The 20,414-nt window shown below is 42.4% G+C and overlaps 1 protein-coding gene across 2 annotated transcripts; it reads left to right on the top strand.

The window, feature by feature from the left end:
* The first annotated feature begins 251 nt into the window (after positions 1 to 251).
* Positions 252 to 15,807, top strand: rrm2b (ribonucleotide reductase M2 b). Of its 2 annotated transcripts, XM_024395202.2 has the most exons (10): positions 384 to 403; positions 3,466 to 3,556; positions 3,689 to 3,841; positions 4,145 to 4,261; positions 4,966 to 5,099; positions 5,467 to 5,561; positions 7,117 to 7,250; positions 7,617 to 7,721; positions 14,746 to 14,859; positions 15,033 to 15,807. In XM_024395202.2, exons 3-10 carry the CDS (start codon positions 3,800 to 3,802, stop codon positions 15,183 to 15,185), a joined length of 894 nt encoding a protein of 297 aa, XP_024250970.1. In that variant the 5' UTR covers positions 384 to 403; positions 3,466 to 3,556; positions 3,689 to 3,799; the 3' UTR covers positions 15,186 to 15,807. The 2 variants fall into 2 exon arrangements, with proteins under 2 accessions (XP_024250969.1, XP_024250970.1); XM_024395201.2 differs by lacking the exon at positions 3,466 to 3,556 and having other exon boundaries at positions 252 to 403.
* Positions 15,808 to 20,414: the final 4,607 nt, after the last annotated feature.

A 20,414-nucleotide genomic window follows, 5' to 3' on the forward strand; every position in this document is an offset into this window, starting at 1 on the left:
TGTTTTTTACGAAAATGAAAACGTGTCCGTTTGTCACTTTCACGAGGTTGGAGTAGTAACATGTTCAACTACTTAAAGACACTGGCTCTAATCCAGGTTGTGCCTTTAGATTTGGAGAAAATGGAGATCTAAAGACAAACATGTAACATCTCTCACTGACTTGTGGAACCCTAAACCCCGGCCTGGTCTGTTGCGCCTACGTTCCCTCACTTCTCGCGATGTTGCGCCTACGTTCCCGGCACTTCTCGCGATATTTCGCCTCTCGGTTTAGAAACGCTGTGACAGGACCAAAGACAACAAGGTGAACACTAGCAGGAGCGACTTCGCTGTTTGAGTGTTGCTTGTTCACGAAATGGACTGCTCAAATCTAACCAATGTACGCACAGAGTCCAAGGATTATCAGGTAACAATAATGTAAACCTGTCGAAATGCCTTTTTTTTCTTCCCATTGTGTATAGTTGTAACGTTATTACTATTGCCACATTAAATGGCCTAGTGTGTGAGCTTGTGTAACCTATAAACAAAGACCACTACAACAACTGAGAGCTGAGATGTATGTAGTTTAGTCCGTTAAACAGTATGGAACAACCAAAACATTTAGGGCAGGCACCTTTGCGAACGACCGTGATACATTGCTGCAATATTGCTGTATTGATTGTTGATCTAAATTTAAATGTGGTCGAGAAATAACTGCTATCACAAAGAGCATGTTACCAAGATGTAAATTTATAATAGCAGACAACTTATTTATTCATGTCAAATATGTTGCTGCTATTTTATGCAAGAACTGCATTGTCGTAGATGTGTTTTCACCGACGTTATGAAACAGAAGATGGTGTATGGGGTTGCTGCCGGGGAACCGTGCAGCGGCGTACGCTCACTAGTTTCTATTTGACGAGAATACATGGAGCTGGTCAAACTATTTCTGCTAAATTAATTCAGATACATTCTAAATAAATGATATTTAATTAGCACCACAATTATATGAAACGATGGAATGCTAAACCAAATAAATATGTATAGCAGCCTAGAGGTAGATAAATAAATGGTGGTTTCTTCCCCGTCTTCTCTCTGGCAGTGGCGAGAATGATGAACTATTAGGCTAGCTGTGTGCACTGCGGAGGACTACTTCAGCCGATCAGACCGTTGGAAAAACGTGTGTGTCTTCCTTGAGGATGTTCGTAAAACTCCACAGACCCCTCTTGTGCAGTGTAACCCAGAATTATGTGACCACTTGGTTAAGGCGACACCATTTTACCTAGGACCAGTCATTCAGGGCAGGTGAAGAGCCCCACATTTTTTTGCAAAAAAAAGCTTGCCTGTTTTGCGTGTTATTTTGTCATTAAACGTGTCACATATCAGTTTGTAAACAATGTGTGTGTGTATGTATGTATATAATATATATCTCTCACTGACTTAATGAAGCTGCATACAAACATGGTCTGTTTTTTTAAATGTTATTTTCTTGATTTCGTCAGCTCCAAAATGCAGGTGTTTCAGCCCAGCTCAGTGCTTTCTGTAGTGATGGGGCAAGCCAGCAGAAAATAAGGAGCATTGCGCCATGATTGGCTCAGTATTCTGTCACTCATGCCAAGTCTAAGGGTAGAGAGAGAAAATTATAGCCCCTTGGGTGCTGCAATAGAGTTACATTAGAAGTACCCATCCAAGAAGGCTCAAGGTCATTGGCCACAGATACAATTATGTCAAATCACGTAATATGTTCAGTAGCTTTGATTGGACTGATCATGTCAACTTCATACTTTCAAAATCTTAACTGGCAGTCATCATCATGAATCAAGTTGACAATCTACTGACAAATCCTTTTTAATCCTTGTCATATGAAGAGAAATTATAGATTAAAAAAAATGTCTCTCCAAATTTAAAATTATAAACATTCAACATGGGCCATGCTGTCAATAAAGCATGATTTGTGCTCCTCTCAAAACAACTGTTACCCCGGAACTGTGAAGTCTTGAACTCATTGAAGTCAAGTTAATTAACTGGGAAGTCGGGAATAAACAAGCTCTGACTGGGAAAACGTCTTGAACGGTCATCTGACTTCAGTGACTTCAAGGCAACTAACTGGAAGGTTGGGTATAAACTGGTTGAGAGAATTCCAGGAGTGTGCAAAGCTGTCATCAACGCAAATGGTGGCCACTTTGAAGAATCTCATATAATATATTTTGATTTGTTTAACGCTTTTTTTTGGTTTCTACATGATTCCATATGAGTTATTTCATAGTTGTGATGTCTTCACTATTATTCTACAATGTAGAAAATAGTAAAAAATTAAGAAAAACCCTTGAATGAGTAGGTGTGTCTACTCTTGACTGGTACTGTATTTACATTAGTCTATAGCCTACAAATAGCCCCAGTATACCATGTAGTCGTAGGCCAATTAGAGTACTCTAAACTATTGTTGTTTGTTCCTGAACTGGCCCGAATGGCAGAGCTATCATTCAGCACCAGAATTTGGTTCAACTTCTTTAAATAACATCATCCTGGGACTGCCCTTTCAGTATATTTTGCTTAAAATTACATTTTTAGTCCTTTCGCTTCAAATAACCACGTTCTGTCTAATAGTCCTACTCATCACTTATCATTACAAATAGGAGATGATCACTTCTCACCATGGTGCTCTTTAGTAACGTTAGATCAAAACTGAATTAATGTCTCTCAAGATCACATAATGATTCATTTTCATTTTGCATAACAGAGCCTAATATAATAGCATAGCCTGTAACGTTACTGTTACACCAACACCTAATTTCAATGAGATGTTAAGATGGTTAGCTGAAGCCAAATAGTCAAAATGTAGAATGCGGCAGAACTCAACAGCGCTCACCGCTAGAGAGGATATAAACAAAATACAGAAAGGCTAATAGTTTAACAGAATCTGCTTTAATTCACTCACCAATAAATAAATAACTCACCATAAATTACCATGAAACTAATTGAGATCACATGACTGGCCCAGAGCAACACGTGACTGGCCCAGAGCAACACGTGACTGGCCCAGAGCAACACGTGACTGGCCCAGAGCAACACGTGACTGGCCCAGAGCAACACGTGACTGGCCCAGAGCAACACGTGACTGGCCCAGAGCAACACGTGACTGGCCCAGAGCAACACGTGGAGATGCAGTCTGAATGGTAAAACATGAAGAATTATCATTCACCATTGACAGTGATGATGACCTATTTTTAAAATACGTATGACTAACTTGGTGTTTGAGGGAATTCAAAATATAACTTTTTCTTTATTTTCTTGGACCTTTATTTAACTAGGGTTTAGACAATAGCCTGTGTGGCCATAGGTAGATGTTGTAATTGGAGCACTCATTTTTCTATGCATATTCTAGAATGATAGGCTATTAAATTGGCTACGTCTGTCAGTACAAACTTTCAGGAAATGATGTCATTTATGTTTTTTTGTTTTTTTTGCACTACCTCACCTACAACATAGACCTACACCACTGGCTAGATCAGCTGTTTCAGCGACTTTGTACTAATGTACAACATTCAATATTCTCCAACCAGTGGTAACACAACAGAAGGTGCATTTCTTTGCTATCTGTATCTCTGATACGCCTAACATTCTAAAAGGCTATCAAATATATTTCAGTTGATGTTTAGGTGACTGTATGCTGTAAGATGAAGAAGCTGTGGTCTTCAATTGTTTCATACAGAACAGCCACAAAGACACAGACCAGCAGCACTGCACAGAGGATGAGCCCTTGCTTAGAGACAACCCCAGGCGTTTTGTCATCTTCCCAATCCAGTACCCTGACATCTGGAGGATGTACAAACAGGCCCAGGCCTCCTTCTGGACAGTGGAAGAGGTGGGGGCTAATTAACTTGAATTCCAAATGCTGCCTATTCCCTGGAAAGAGCAAGACAGTCGTCAGAATACATGAAACGATACTCCCTCATTTTGAATGTGTGAAAACTAAAGGCTGTCGCTTGCTAGGTTGATGTGTGGTTTGTAAAGCCTAATGTCAGGAGAGCGAGGCAATATGCTACATACAACACACAAAGTCTCACTCACTTAAAAAAACAAAGCACGGTTTAATGTAGGTGGTTGATGTGTGGTTAGGAGGTGGTTGAAGTGTGGAACTGTTTGTAACCAACCGTCTGTGCTGCAGGTGGATCTATCTAAGGACCTGGCACACTGGGACAACTTGAAGCCTGATGAGAAACACTTCATCTCTCACATCTTAGCTTTCTTCGCTGCCAGCGACGGCATCGTCAACGAGAACCTTGTGAGTCCCTCTCTTAGGAACCCTGGTCTGTAGGGCGTTAGGAACCCTGGTCTGTAGGGCGTTAGGAACCCTGGTCTGTAGGGCGTTAGGAACCCTGGTCTGTAGGGCGTTAGGAACCCTGGTCTGTAGGGCGTTAGGAACCCTGGTCTGTAGGGCGTTAGGAACCCTGGTCTGTAGGGCGTTAGGAACCCTGGTCTGTAGGGCGTTAGGAAACTGCCCCATAAGTTTTGTTCTAGATCATGGATGTAGCTATACAGTAGTACTGTATTATACTGTATTATACTGTATTCTCACCCCAGCCTATTTGTTGTTGATGTAGCTGTACAGTAGTACTGTATCATACTGTATTCTCACCCCAGCCTATTTGTTGTTGATGTAGCTGTACAGTAGTACTGTATCATACTGTATTCTCACCCCAGCCTATTTGTTGTTGATGTAGCTATACAGTAGTACTGTATTATACTGTATTATACTGTATTCTCACCCCAGCCTATTCATCCTTCATCCTATTGTACCTTTATTTAACTAGGCAAGTCAGTTAAGAACAAATTCTTATTTTCAATGACGGCCTTGGAACAGTGGGTTAACTGCATGTTCAGGGGCAGAACAACAGATTTTTACCTTGATCTTGCGACCTTTCGGTTACTAATCCAACGCTCTAACCACTAGGCTATGCTGCCGACCCAATGTTATCCATCCCTCAGGTCCAGAGGTTTAGTCAGGAGGTACAGCTTCCAGAGGCCCGATCCTTCTATGGGTTCCAGATCCTCATAGAGAACATCCATTCTGAGATGTATGGCATGCTCATCAACACTTACATCAGGGACTCTGAGGAGAGGTACGTGACTATAGTCTAATGAGATGTATGGCATGCTCATCAACACTTACATCAGGGACTCTGAGGCCCGCATCATGAAGCATCTCAGAGTAGGTGTAGTGATCTAGGATCAGGTCTTCCCTGTCCATGTAACCTTATTCATTATGATCCAAAAGGCAACACTGATCCTAGATCAGCACTCCTCCTGTGTTATGCATTATGAACACAGGCCCTGATATCCTCACCAGCTGGTATATGAAGCTCATTTTGTCAGTTGAGGAGATCGTTGTGGTGAAACGGTGATACTAGACTTTGAGGAGGGTTTGGTTGGTGCATGTTTTGATCTACAGGCACAAATGTTCTAAACCTGTTCTCCTTGTCTGCACAGGGAGCATTTGTTCAATGCCATTCAGACTATGCCGTGTGTGAGAAGGAAAGCAGACTGGGCGATCCAGTGGATCTCTGACACCAAATCCACTTTCGGTGAGTTCTTGAAAAAGGAACAGTCTCACAGCTCTGTAACATCCTCATTGCTATAGTAACAGTGTCCACCCAATGCATGGCTAGGACATGATCCTCATTGCTATAGTAACAGTGTCCACCCAATGCATGGCTAGGACATGATCCTCATTGCTATAGTAACAGTGTCCACCCAATGCATGGCTAGGACATGATCCTCATTGCTATAGTAACAGTGTCCACCCAATGCATGGCTAGGACATGATCCTCATGGCTAGGACATGATCCTCATTGCTATAGTAACAGTGTCCACCCAATGCATGGCTAGGACATGATCCTCATTGCTATAGTAACAGTGTCCACCCAATGCATGGCTAGGACATGATCCTCATTGCTATAGTAACAGTGTCCACCCAATGCATGGCTAGGACATGATCCTCATTGCTATAGTAACAGTGTCCACCCAATGCATGGCTAGGACATGATCCTCATTGCTATAGTAACAGTGTCCACCCAATGCATGGCTAGGACATGATCCTCATTGCTATAGTAACAGTGTCCACCCAATGCATGGCTAGGACATGATCCTCATTGCTATAGTAACAGTGTCCACCCATTGCATGGCTAGGACATGATCCTCATTGCTATAGTAACAGTGTCCACCCAATGCATGGCTAGGACATGATCCTCATTGCTATAGTAACAGTGTCCACCCAATGCATGGCTAGGACATGATCCTCATTGCTATAGTAACAGTGTCCACCCAATGCATGGCTAGGACATGATCCTCATTGCTATAGTAACAGTGTCCACCCAATGCATGGCTAGGACATGATCCTCATTGCTATAGTAACAGTGTTCACCCAATGCATGGCTAGGACATGATCCTCATTGCTATAGTAACAGTGTTCACCCAATGCATGGCTAGGACATGATCCTCATTGCTATAGTAACAGTGTCCACCCAATGCATGGCTAGGACATGATCCTCATTGCTATAGTAACAGTGTCTACCCAATGCATGGCTAGGACATGATCCTCATTGCTATAGTAACAGTGTTCACCCAATGCATGGCTAGGACATGATCCTCATTGCTATAGTAACAGTGTTCACCCAATGCATGGCTAGGACATGATCCTCGTTGCTATAGTAACAGTGTTCACCCAATGCATGGCTAGGACATGATCCTCGTTGCTATAGTAACAGTGTCCACCCAATGCATGGCTAGGACATGATCCTCATTGCTATAGTAACAGTGTCCACCCAATGCATGGCTAGGACATGATCCTCATTGCTATAGTAACAGTGTCCACCCAATGCATGGCTAGGACATGATCCTCATTGCTATAGTAACAGTGTTCACCCAATGCATGGCTAGGACATGATCCTCATTGCTATAGTAACAGTGTCCACCCAATGCATGGCTAGGACATGAAAATGTTTCATATGTGTCGTTGGATAGTTATTTTGTGCGTTCATTCTTCGTTTAATAATTCAGCCTTCGCTGCTATTTATACAAAAAAAATAATGCTGCCGTTTTTTAATTAAACCATTCTTTCATGTTTCAATTCCTCCAAAGGGGAGCGGATAGTAGCGTTCGCTGCAGTGGAGGGCATCTTCTTCTCAGGGTCGTTTGCTGCTATTTATTGGTTGAAGAAGAGAGGCCTGATGCCTGGGCTCACCTACTCCAACGAGCTCATCAGCAGAGATGAGGTTAGATGCTCTGTGTCCCTTCAACTCTGAACCTCCAAACCAGTTCCATTGGCTCTTTTTAGTTGTTCCCTTCTAATCAGGAAGTAATTTACACCTCCCAGGTGAGTGTAATTAACTAGCAGGTAGTAAACATAAACACAAAGTGTTTGGGCCCTCTTGGATTGAGATTGAACAGTCCAGTTTTAGTCTCTTTTCAAAGGACATCTAAGCTACATCTTGATGCAGCACAAACATTTTCCAGTGAAGTCTCAACGTTTTGCTGTTATTTGATTAGAAAAGTAGCAACAGCTAAAATGTATTGACCTCCCTGCCAATATAAGTGTCACTATAGAGTATTGATCTTTTAATGTATGTTTGTATCTTCAGGGCCTGCACTGTAACTTTGCCTGTCTGTTGTACAGCTACATAGTGAAGAAACCGTCAGAGGACAGGGTGAAGGACATTATCACCAAAGCTGTCAGCATTGAGCAGGTGAGTCCGTGAAATGAATACTGTCTAACAGAAGTAGATGCATGACTCTCGCCTAGTGCTGTTGACCGTATTACCTCCACACCAGAGTCATGATGGCAGTCAAATTCCACGTGACCGTTAAGGTGAGCTTCTCCAAGCTCTGATGCTGCGGATGGTCATTAGTAGCCTACCAAACTGACTAACGGCCTGGTACTCAGCACTCTATTGTCCCACTAGTCACTTTGACATCAATGCTAATCTAATCAAACACTCCATGAGAGCTCATCAGCTCATGTTGCGCAATATTTCAATAGGCTATGGAATTGCATGAGAACAGAGTAATGGCCTCTATTAAAAAGAGGAGGATCCCATCAGACTTCTATAGACTAGGCCTACTATATTTATTTCTCAACTTTCCTAATATTAAGCACTTGGCTTGTCTTTGCAACAGGAGTATAGCTTACCTGATGGGAAAAGCGTCCTCCATTCGCTATTTACAAGCATTTCATTACACTCACAATAACATCTGCTAAATATGTGTATGTGACCAGTAAATTTGATTTTGAAGTGCATTGATGACATATTTTCCGCTGCCCATTTCAATACAGGTGCTTATGATAATGGTACATTCTAAATCAAAACAAATTTCACATATTTAAAGACAAGATTAAATCAGCAATAGTCTGATGGGTGACAATATTAGCCTATCACTTGTGAATGATATATGATGACTTGTGAATGATGCCCAGCATAAGAAACAATACATTTTTTTATTCTAATCATAGTTGTACACCTCATGTAGCCTAGCCCATAGGCCTATATGTTTTTACAAGGTTTGTATCACAACTACAGTGGCCAAATAACTTAAAATTAAGCACATTAATCCGCTTTATAAGGGGCGTAGAGCCTAACTGGCACATACAGTGGGGAGAACAAGTATTTGATACACTCCTGATTTTGCAGGTTTTCCTACTAAAAAAGCATGTAGAGGTCTGTAATATTTTATCATAGGTACACTTCAAATGTGAGAGACGGAATCTAAAACAAAAATCCAGAAAATCATATTATGATTTTTAAGTAATTAATTTGCATTTTATTGCATGACATAAGTATTTGATCACCTACAAACCGGTACGAATTCTGGCTCTCACAGACCTGTTTGTTTTTCTTTAAGAAGCCCTCCTGTTCTCCACTCATTACCTGTATTAACTGCACCTGTTTGAACTCGTTACCTGTATAAAAGGCACCTGTCCACACACTCAATCAAACAGACTCCAACCTCTCCACAATGGCCAAGACCAGAGAGCTGTGTAAGGACATCAGGGATAAAATGTAGACCTGCACAAGGCTGGGATGGGCTACAGGACAATAGGTAAGCAGCTTGGTGAGAAGGCAACAACTGTTGACGCAATTATTAGAAAATGGAAGAAGTTCAAGATGACGGTCAATCACCCTCGGTCTGGGGCTCCATGCAAGATCTCACCTCGTGGGGCATCAATGATCATGAGGAAGGTGAGTGATCAGCCCAGAACTACACGGCAGGACCTGGTCAATGACCTGAAGAGAGCTGGGACCACAAAGAAAACCATTAGTAACACACTATGCCGTCATGGATTAAAATCCTGCAGCGCACGCAAGGTCCCCCTGCTCAAGCCAGCGCATGTCCAGGCCCGTCTGAAGTTTGCCAATGACCATCTGGATGATCCAGAGGAGGAATGGGAGAAAGTCATGTGGTCTGATGAGACAAAAATAGAGTGTTTTGGTCTAAACTCCACTTGCCGTGTTTGGAGGAAGAAGAAGGATGAGTAAACCCCAAGGACACCATCCCAACCGTGAAGCATGGAGGTGGAAACATCATTCTTTGGGGATGCTTTTCTGCAAAGGGGACAGGACGACTGCACCGTATTGAGGGGAGGATTGATGGGGCCATGTATCGCAAGATCTTGGCCAACAGCCTCCTTCCCTCAGTAAGAGCATTGAAGATGGGTCATAGGTGGGTCTTCCAGCATGACAACGACCCGAAACACACAGCCAGGGCAACTAAGGAGTGGCTCCGCAAGAAGCATCTCAAGGTCCTGGAGTGGCCTAGCCAGGCTCCAGACCTGAACCCAATAGAAAATCTTTGGAGGGAGCTGAAAGTCCGTATTGCCCAGCGACAGCCCCCAAACCTGAAGGATCTGGAGAAGGTCTGTATGGAGGAGTGGGCCAAAATCCCTGCTGCAGTGTGTGCAAGCCTGGTCAAGAACTACAGGAAACGTATGATCTCTGTAATTGCAAACAAAGGTTTCTGTACCAAATATTAAGTTCTGCTTTTCTGTTGTATCAAATACTTATGTCATGCAATAAAATGCTAATTAATTACTTAAAAATCATACAATGTGATTTTCTGGATTTTTGTTTTAGATTCTGTCTCTCACAGTTGATGTGTACCTATGATTAAAAATTACAGACCTCTACATGCTTTGTAAGTAGGAAAACCTGCAAAATCGTCAGTGTATCAAATACTTGTTCTCCCCACTGTATAAGCAGCGCATGAGTTTCAAGTTTTGGGGAAGATAAATTTCACCATAAAAATGTACCTTTATAATAAAAGCATTACATGCATAATTGCATTTGCGGTCACTAATGGAACATTCACACTTATAGTCTACTGCCATGTGTGAATTGCTGTGCTTATAATGTGAAGAAATAGTAATTTTATGCTAAATGTTCTGATCTGTTGCGTCAGCCATATTATTATTTTTTTTACGCAATCATTTTTAATGCTAGTGGTTGTATTAACTTGGGATCTACCACAACTGTCCCAGACTATTTGGAATATTTATTTCTTGCACAGAATAGATCCACTTTTGTACTATGGGGCATAGTGGATTGACATAGGCTAGTGCTTTTGCTGTTCGTTAGGCCTCATTTTGGCTGACAAAGTACAGTACCAGTCAAAAGTTTGGACATCTACTCATTCAAGGGTTTTGCTTTATTTGTACTATTTTCTATGTTGTAGAACAATAGTGAAGACACAAACTATGAAATAACACACATTGAATCATGTAGTAACCAAAAGTGTAGAATGCCAAGAGTGCAAAGCTGTCATCATCAAGGCAAAGGGTGGCTACTTTCAACAATCTCAAATATAAAATATACACTGTTTTGGTTACTACATGATTCCATATGTGTTATTTCATAGTTTTGATGTCTTCATTATTATTCTACAATGTAGAAAATAAAGAAAACCCTTAAATGAGTAGATGTGTCCCAACTTTGAACTGGTATTGTAAATGTGGACAGTTCATCCAATATCTTCAATTTACACCTCGAAATTGGATAAGGACGTGTGCAATGTGTCTTTAAAAAAAAGAAGTTTAATTTAACCTTTATTTAACCAGGTAGACAAGTTCTCATTTACAACTGTGACCTGGCCAAGACAAAACATAGCAGTGTGAACAGACAATAACACAGAGTTACACATGGAGTAAACGATAAACAAGTCAATAACACAGTAGAGAAAAAAAAAAAAGCTATATACATTGTGTGCAAAATGCACGAGGAGGTAGGCAATAAATAGGCCATAGGAGTGAATAATTACAATTTAGCAGATTAACACTGGAGTGATAAATGATCAGATGAACATGTGCAGGTAGAGATACTGGTGTGCAAAAGAGCAGAAAAGTAAATAAAATAAAAACAGTATGGGGATGAGGTAGGTAAATTGGGTGGGCTATATACCGATGGACTATGTACAGCTGCAGCGATCGGTTAGCTGCTCAGATGGCTGATGTTTAAAGTCAGTGAGGGAAATAAAAGTCTCCAACTTCAGAGATTTTTGCCATTCGTTCCAGTCACAGGCAGCAGAGAACTGGAAGGAAAGGCAGAGGTTGAGGTTTTCACTTTAAGGATGATCAGTGAGATACACCTGCTGGAGCGGGTGCTACGGGTGGGTGTTGCCATCGTGACCAGTGAACTGAGATAAGGCGGAGCTTTACCTAGCATAGACTTGTAGATGACCTGGAGCCAGTGGGACTGGCGGCGAACATGTAGCAAGGGTCAGCCGACTAGAGCATACAGGTCGCAGTGGTGGGTGGTATAAGGTGCTTTAGTAACAAAATGGATGGCACTGTGATAAACTGCATCCAGTTTGCTGAGTAGAGTATTGGAAGCTATTTTGTAGATGACATCGCCGAAGTCGAGGATCTGTAGGATAGTCACTTTTACTAGGGTAAGTTTGGCGGCGTGAGTGAAGGAGGCTTTGTTGCGAAATAGAAAGCCGACTCTAGATTTGATTTTGGATTGGAGATGTTTGATATGAGTCTGGAAGGAGAGTTTACAGTCTAGCCAGACACCTAGGTATTTATAGATGTCCACATATTCTAGGTCGGAACCATGCAGGGTAGTGATGCTAGTCGGGCGTGCGGGTGCAGGCAGCGAACGGTTGAAAAGCATGCATTTGGTTTTACTAGCGTTTAAGAGCAGGTGGAGGCCACGGTGTGTTGTATGGCATTGAAGCTTGTTTGGAGGTTAGATAGCACAGTGTCCAAGGAAGGGCCAGAAGTATACAGAATGGTGTCGTCTGCGTAGAGATGGATCAGGGAATCGCCCGCAGCAAGAGCAACATCATTGATATACACAGAGAAAAGAGTTGAGAATTGAACCCTGTGGCACCCCCATAGAGACTGCCAGAGGACCGGGCAACATGCCCTCCGATTTGACACACTGAACTCTGCCTGCAAAGTAGTTGGTGAACCAGGCAAGGCAGTCATTAGAAAAACCGAGGCTACTGAGTCTGCCGATAAGAATATGGTGATTGACAGAGTCGAAAGCCTTGGCCAGGTCGATGAAGACGGCTGCACAGTACTGTCTTTTATCGATGGCGGTTATGGTATCATTTAATACCTTGAGCGTGGCTGAGGTGCACCCGTGACCGGCTCGGAAACCGGATTGCACAGTGGAGAAGGTACGGTGGGATTCGAGATGGTCAGTGATCTGTTTGTTGACTTGGCTCTCGAAGACCTTAGATAGGCAGGGCAGGATGGATATAGGGGTTGCGACAATGGCGGTGGACAGAAATGGAGGGTCCAGATTGTCAAGCCCAGCTGATTTGTATGGGTCCAGGTTTTGCAGCTCTTTCAGAACATCTGCTATCTGTTTTTGGGTAAAGGAGAAGCAGGAGAGGCGTGGGCCAGTAGCTGCGGGGGGGCTGAGCTGTTGGCCGAGGTTGGAGTAGCCAGGAGGAAGGCATGGCCAGCCGTTGAGAAATGCTTGTTGAAGTTTTCAATTATCACGGATTTATCGGTGGTGACGGTGTTACCTAGCCTCAGTGCAGTGGGCAGCTGGGAGGAGGTGCTCTTGTTCTCTATGGACTTTACAGTGTCCCAAAACCTTTTGGAGTTAGAGCTACAGGTTGCAAATTTCTGCTTGAAAAAGCTGGCCTTTGCTTTCCTGACTGACTGTGTGTATTGGTTCCTGACTTCCCTGAATAGTTGCATATCGCGGGGACCATTCGATGCTATTGCAGTCCGCCACAGGATGTTTTTGTGCTGGTTGAGGGCAGTCAGGTCTGGAGTGAACCAAGGGCTATATCTGTTCTTAGTTCTGCATTTTGTGAACGGAGCATGCTTGTCTAAGATGGCGAGGAAGTTACTTTTAAAGAATGACCAGGCATCCTCAACTGACGGGATGAGGTCAATATCCTTCCAGGATACCCGGGCCAGGTCGATTTAGAAAGGCCTGCTCACAGAGGTGTTTTAGGGAGCCTTTGACAGTGATGAGGGGTGGTCGTTTGACCGCGGACCCGTAGCGGATACAGGCAATGAGGCAGTGATCGCTGAGATCCTGATTGAAAACAGCAGAGGTGTATTTGGAGGGCAAGTGGGTCAGGATAATGTCTATTAGCGTGCCCATGTTTACAGATTTAGGGTTGTACCTGGTGGGTTCCTTGATGATTTGTGTGAGATTGTCTTCACTTGTAGCCTGTGAGAAAGACCCAACCATGTGATGGAGTGTGCAGCAGTCTGGGAGAAGGGCACACTGGCCACAAAAGGCATGGATTTGTTTCGGGTGCGTTACGGCCACACAAAGGGGATGAGCCGTGAAATTATATGCATTGTCAAGTGAACTGTTTTGATGTGAAAATTGTGAACGAGTGACTGATGTAGTGTGTACAGCCTGCGCAAAAATACAAAGTAGAGCTCATGCCTTTCAAGTAACTTTATTCAAATCATCATTAGAGTCGCAACAAAGCAGCCGTGCAATGTATAAAACATAAAGCCCAATGTTTGTGGAACAACTAAAGTTAAATTAATAACTCTAAATTAAGATATAGGAGTACCTATTTCTTTGTGAACCCTCAACACAGAAAAGCTGCATGTGCACCCTCCCTCAAATCGTTTGGAGAAAATGTCCTTCCTATTTTATTCAGCTTGGTTCAAATGTTTTCAACATACTATAAAATAATGACAAGGAATTCTAAGCTAATCTTGTCTGCTAAATGAACTAGTCTAGCCCACAGCCAGATCAGGCTATAACATATGGACAATTCTGATTAATACTATTCTGTTCTTCTGAAGTAGACTACATTTTCTTCATGTTTCTTTAGACCTGTCTAAAATAAAAAATGGCTTTATTGTGAAGGTGTAGGCCATATTACATGGATTTATTACTTTTTAAACTGTAGATGTTCCCAAAGGTCTGCATCAGTGGCTTGTAGGCTGTGTGGAAGCCAGGAGATGCTGAATGTGTTTATGTTAAGACCGACAGTTATTTGCTTGACAATCACCGGTTAGTGACAGCCACACATACTCTCGCCATTATAAAAACATACTTAATTGTAAATCCATTAAAAACAGTGAGGTTTGGTTCATAGTAATTGTATCTGTATGATAAAAGGTCTATCTAACAATGATCTAGAACATGTCCATAATGGCACATTTTAACGGGAATCTCGAACGTGTCCATAAGGACACATTTTAACGTGAATTTGGAACGTGTCCATAGGGACACATTTTAACGGGAATCTGGAACGTGTCCATAACCACACATGTTCCCATTTCAGGAGTTTCTGACAGAGGCCTTACCTGTGGATCTCATTGGGATTAATGGTGTGCTGATGAAGCAGTACATTGAGTTTGTGGCAGACCGTTTACTCCAAGACCTGGGATTGGCCAAGGTGAGTCTTTCCTTATTATTTTGACTCTACAACATAGTATTTTGATATTGTTAGTGTGTAGGTAGCGTATACATAGCGCCAGCCTCCAACTCATGGATTGATAGGATGTCATGCTTGGCTTGACAATGACAAAATAAAGTTAGAAAGAGCCAAACGAATGCTTTCTATCCCAGGTCTATCTGACAGAAAACCCCTTCGACTTCATGGAGTCCATCTCACTGGAAGGGAAAACAAACTTCTTTGAGAAGCGTGTGGCTGAGTACCAGAGGTATGGAGTGATGTCAAACACCATGAACTGTGACTTCACCCTTGATGCAGACTTCTAGTTAAAACACATGGTTCCACGTGAAGAAAAAGAGGAGGCTTCAGGAGTTCCATAATAACCTCAGATACGATTGGAGGGGAATCCTGATTGGAAGAATTATAACCACATAGGTGCTGAGTGGCATAACATCAATCCAAGTACAGGCACTCGTGTGGGTTTGAAAATGGAAAAGGCCACACATTATTACACTTGACCTGTATATTGAATTTACATTTGTTGTATTTTATCTTGATTTAACAAGGACTTCATACTGACAATGGCAGCAATACTAGTGAACCAAATGCAATGGTTTTAATAAGTGTAACTGATGTGAAATGGCTAGCTAGTTAGCGGTGGTGTGCGCTAATAGCATTTCAATCGGTGACATCACTCGCTCTGAGACCTTGAAGTAGTTGTTCCCCTTGCTCTGCAAAGGGTTGTGGCTTTTGTGGAGCGATGGGTAACGATGCTTCGAGGGTGGCTGTTGATGTGTGCAGAGGGTCCCTGGTTCGAGCCCAGGTAGGGGCGAGGAGAGGGACAGAAGCTAAACTGTTACATAAGGAGTTATTGATCAATGCCTTTTGTTTGTTTTATAAAATGAATACTGCTCATAGTCTCTCTCTCTCTGATAATCATTTGTTATAGGTGCATAGCTAGAACTATTAGGAAGAATGTGTGTGAGAGTGTGTGTTTGCAAAACTTGCCCCGTGTGGAACACCACAATATTTTCCTTTGTATCCCACCTGCTTCTACATATTTCCAGCTCCATCACTTATCAATGCTTTCTTTTTGTAGACAGCCAATGTCAAATTAAGGCCCCCCCCCCTGGCGCTAGCTAGTTGGTAGTGCTGGCAGTGGCTATGCTACATGCTAGCTGACGTTTTGAAAAGATTGCAACGGACTGGCAAGCTTTAACTGATTTAAGCCAAGTTCATATCCAGTTGTCTCAGAGAGCTGTTATCCTCCGGGCCGGGATATGTCTGATCGTAGTTGTAACTGTGTTGTAACTTTAATGTGTTACAGAGTTAATGTTTAAGTTAATTCATGGAGCTGTATCTAAAGATATTTCTTTACAGTTATTTACATATTGATTTGTAAAAGGTACACACATTTAGCTATCTGTAAATAGGAATTGTCGTAGCATTGGCAACATTTTTTTTTTGCTGTGTAGCTTTGTGTTGTTGGCTGGCTAGCATGTTAACTTGCTAATATTAGCCGCTAGCTAGCTTAGTTTGCTATTGTTAAGTACTGGCTTTGTTTTGATAGCTTAGTTTCCAGCTAGTTAGCTAGCCATTTTCATTAGCATTAATGTTTTCATTTGTGTTTTCAATTTTCTTTTTTGATATTTTCACTGGTGTTGTTAACAAACACGCCTCTAATGAAAATGAGAATTAAAAACAGGTTCAGCTCCTGGTTCGACCGTGATCTTGCAGAGTTTCTCCACCTCAAGAATTGCATTTGGCAAAAGGCTCGGCACACGCATACTCAGGCTGGCTGGTATATTCGTTCAAGCAAATGAGAAATAAGTGCACTCAGGCTATCCGGAAGGCCAAAGTTAGTTACTTTAATGAGCAGTTCTCTCTCTGGGTCTAAGAAGTTTTGGAAATTGAACCCTCCTCCTCCCATGTCCATTAATGTTGATGATGTGGTTGTTACTGACAAGGAGCACATGTCCATTAATGTTGATGATGTGGTTGTTACTGACAAGGAGCCCATGTCCATTAATGTTGATGATGTGGTTGTTACTGACAAGGAGCACATGTCCATTAATGTTGATGATGTGGTTGTTACTGACAAGGAGCCCATGTCCATTAATGTTGATGATGTGGTTGTTACTGACAAGGAGCCCATGTCCATTAATGTTGATGATGTGGTTGTTACTGACAAGGAGCACATGTCCATTAATGTTGATGATGTGGTTGTTACTGACAAGGAGCCCATGTCCATTAATGTTGATGATGTGGTTGTTACTGACAAGGAGCCCATGTCCATTAATGTTGATGATGTGGTTGTTACTGACAAGGAGCCCATGTCCATTAATGTTGATGATGTGGTTGTTACTGACAAGGAGCACATGTCCATTAATGTTGATGATGTGGTTGTTACTGACAAGGAGCCCATGTCCATTAATGTTGATGATGTGGTTACTGACAAGGAGCACATGTCCATTAATGTTGATGATGTGGTTGTTACTGACAAGGAGCCCATGTCCATTAATGTTGATGATGTGGTTGTTACTGACAAGGAGCACATGTCCATTAATGTTGATGATGTGGTTGTTACTGACAAGGAGCACATGTCCATTAATGTTGATGATGTGGTTGTTACTGACAAGGAGCCCATGTCCATTAATGTTGATGATGTGGTTGTTACTGACAAGGAGCACATGTCCATTAATGTTGATGATGTGGTTGTTACTGACAAGGAGCCCATGTCCATTAATGTTGATGATGTGGTTGTTACTGACAAGGAGCCCATGTCCATTAATGTTGATGATGTGGTTGTTACTGACAAGGAGCACATGTCCATTAATGTTGATGATGTGGTTGTTACTGACAAGGAGCACATGGCTGAGCTCTTTAATCACCACTTCATTAAGTCAGGATGCTTATTTGACTCAGCCATGCCTCCTTGCCCATCACATTTCCTCATCTCCCACCCCTTCTAATGTGACTATCCCCGATGCTTCTCCCTGCAAGTACTTGGGAGTATGGCTGTACAGTACACTGTCCTTCTCTCAGCACATATCAAAGCTGCAGGCTAAAGTTAAATCTAGACTTGGTTTTCTCTATTGTAATCGCTCCTCTTTCACCCCAGCTGCCAAACTAAACCTGATTCAGATGACCATCCTACACATGCTAGATTACGGAGACGTAATTTATAGATATGCAGGTAAGGGTGCTCTCGAGCGGCTTGATGTTCTTTACCATTCGGCCATCAGATTTGCTACCAATGCTCCTTATAGGACACATCACTGCACTCTATACTCCTCTGTAAACTGGTCATCTCTGTATACCTGTCGCAAGACACACTAGTTGATGCTTGTTTATAAAACCCTCTTAGGCCTCACTCCCCCCTATCTGAGATATCTACTGCAGCCCTCATCCCCCACAAACAACACCTGTTCTGCCAGTCACATTCTGTTAAAGGTCCCCAAGGCACACACATCCCTGGGTCGCTCCTCTTTTCAGTTCACTGCAGCTAGCTACTGGAACGAGCTGCAACCAACACTCAAACTGGACAGTTTTCTCGTCTCTTTATTCAAAGACTCAATCATGGATATGCTTACTGACAGTTGTAGCTGCTTCGTATGATGTATATGTTGTCTCTACCTTCTTGACCTTTGTGCTGTTGACTGTGCCCAATAATGTTTGTACCATGTTTTGTGTTGCTACCATGTTGTTGTCTTGGGTATCTCTTTAAGTAGTGTTGTGTCTCTTGTTGTGATGTGTGTTTTTGTCCTATATTGTATTTATTTATTTTAATCCCAGGTCCCCGTCTCCACAAGGCCTTTTGGTAGGCCGTCATTGTAAAAAATAATTTGTTCTTAACTGACTTCCATAGTTAAATAAAGTTTTAAAATATGTATATAATAAATGTTGTCTTAGGTCTCTCTTTATGTAGTGTTTTGTCTTATATTTCTTTTTAATCCCGGGCCTCCGTCCCTGCAGGAGGCCTTTTGGTAGGCCTTCATTGTAAATTTGTTCTTAACTGACTTGCCTAGTTAAATATGTAATACCCTTGTTTGAACTAGATATTGAGTTTATTTGTTATAATTAATTGGTATGAAATTTAAAAGGTGATGGAATTGCTCCTAAATTGCAATGTTAATGCATTTCCTTTTGAATAAATATTTATTTAAGTGAATAGTTTGGTCAAAACTGAAAGTAAACCAGTCGGGTCGCTTGTTAAGCTGTGGCCATTGGGGAGTGGACCTGGTTAACGGGAGGTCTAAGACAGTGTTGCCAATTTAGCGAGTATTCAGACCCCTCTAGCGACTTTATTTTTTAAAGTGACTAGCAACTTTTTCTGGGGTTATTGGTGACTCTGACGTGAAAGCACGTATCGTTCTTACTCTTCTCAACGAGCAGCGGGTGCTGCCGTGAGCTCCGTCCCCATCCCAAAGCACTCACAGGCACTGCAGACCCTCCCAGCTGCAGTCAGAGCAGGACTGCAAAGGAATCGCGCATGGTTTACAATTTTTTTTAATATTAACCTGAATTAGAGCCAGCGGGCCATGTAAAGGCACAGGGACGAAGACCAAACAAACACGTAACTAAATACAGGGTAGAAAGCCAAAACAAAAGAGCGAGGAGTACCTCAAATTTCACGCACACAATTATTCACACACTGGGCGAGACCCATAATAATCTGCGCAACACAAGGGCACGAAAGCCCAAAACACACAGCACAATACAGGTACTCACACGCACCAACGGACATAGTAACAATAATTGACCCTACCATGGTGAACAAAGGGCACATGTATACAAATACAATCAGTGGGAATGGGGGCCAGGTGTGAGCAATGACAGTTCCAGAGAGATCCGTGACACATGAGCTCATGTTGCGCAACATTTCAACAGGCTATGCAATTACGTGAGAACGGAGTGATGGCCTCTACTAAATATAGTTCTGCCAGGTTGGATGGGGAGCGTCTCTGCACAGCTATTTTCAGGTCTCCGGTCTCTCCAGAGATGTTTGATCAGGTTCAAGTACGGTCTCTGGCTGGCACAGAACTCTCGAGCTCTGTTAGTGACCATCGGGTTCTTGGTCACCTTCCTGACCAAGGCCCTTCTCCCCCGATTGCTCAGTTTGGCCAGACGGCCAGCTCTAGGAAGAGTAGTGGTGGTTCCAAACTTCTTCCATTTAAGAATGATGGAGGCCACTGTGTTCTTGGACTTTCAATGCTGCAGAAATGTTTTGGTTCCCTTCCCCAGATCTGTGCCTCGACGGAGATCTACGGACAACTCCTTCGACCTCGTGGCTTGGTTTTTGCTTTGACATGCAATCTCAACCTTGGGTCCTTTATATAGACAGATACGTGCCTTTCCAAATCATGTCCAATCAATTGAGTTTACACAGGTGGACTCCAAGTTGCAAAAACATCTCAAGGTGGATCAATGGAAACTGGATGCACCGGAGCTCAATTTCAAGTCTCGCAGCAAAGGGTCTGAATACTTATGTAAATAAGGTCTTTCAGTTTTTAAAATTTGTAATACATTTGCAAACCTGTTTTAACTTTGTCATT

Source organism: Oncorhynchus tshawytscha, linkage group LG31 (genome assembly GCF_018296145.1).
Source record: "Oncorhynchus tshawytscha isolate Ot180627B linkage group LG31, Otsh_v2.0, whole genome shotgun sequence".
Classification (NCBI taxonomy): Eukaryota; Metazoa; Chordata; class Actinopteri; order Salmoniformes; family Salmonidae; genus Oncorhynchus; species Oncorhynchus tshawytscha.

Bases quoted from the DNA above. Each gene is read 5' to 3' on its own strand.
- rrm2b (XM_024395201.2), top strand. From the start codon at position 353: ATGGACTGCTCAAATCTAACCAATGTACGCACAGAGTCCAAGGATTAT. The intron at 4,262-4,965 runs GTGAGTCCCTCT...TCCATCCCTCAG, and splicing joins GCATCGTCAACGAGAACCTT to GTCCAGAGGTTTAGTCAGGA. The intron at 5,562-7,116 runs GTGAGTTCTTGA...ATTCCTCCAAAG, and splicing joins TGACACCAAATCCACTTTCG to GGGAGCGGATAGTAGCGTTC.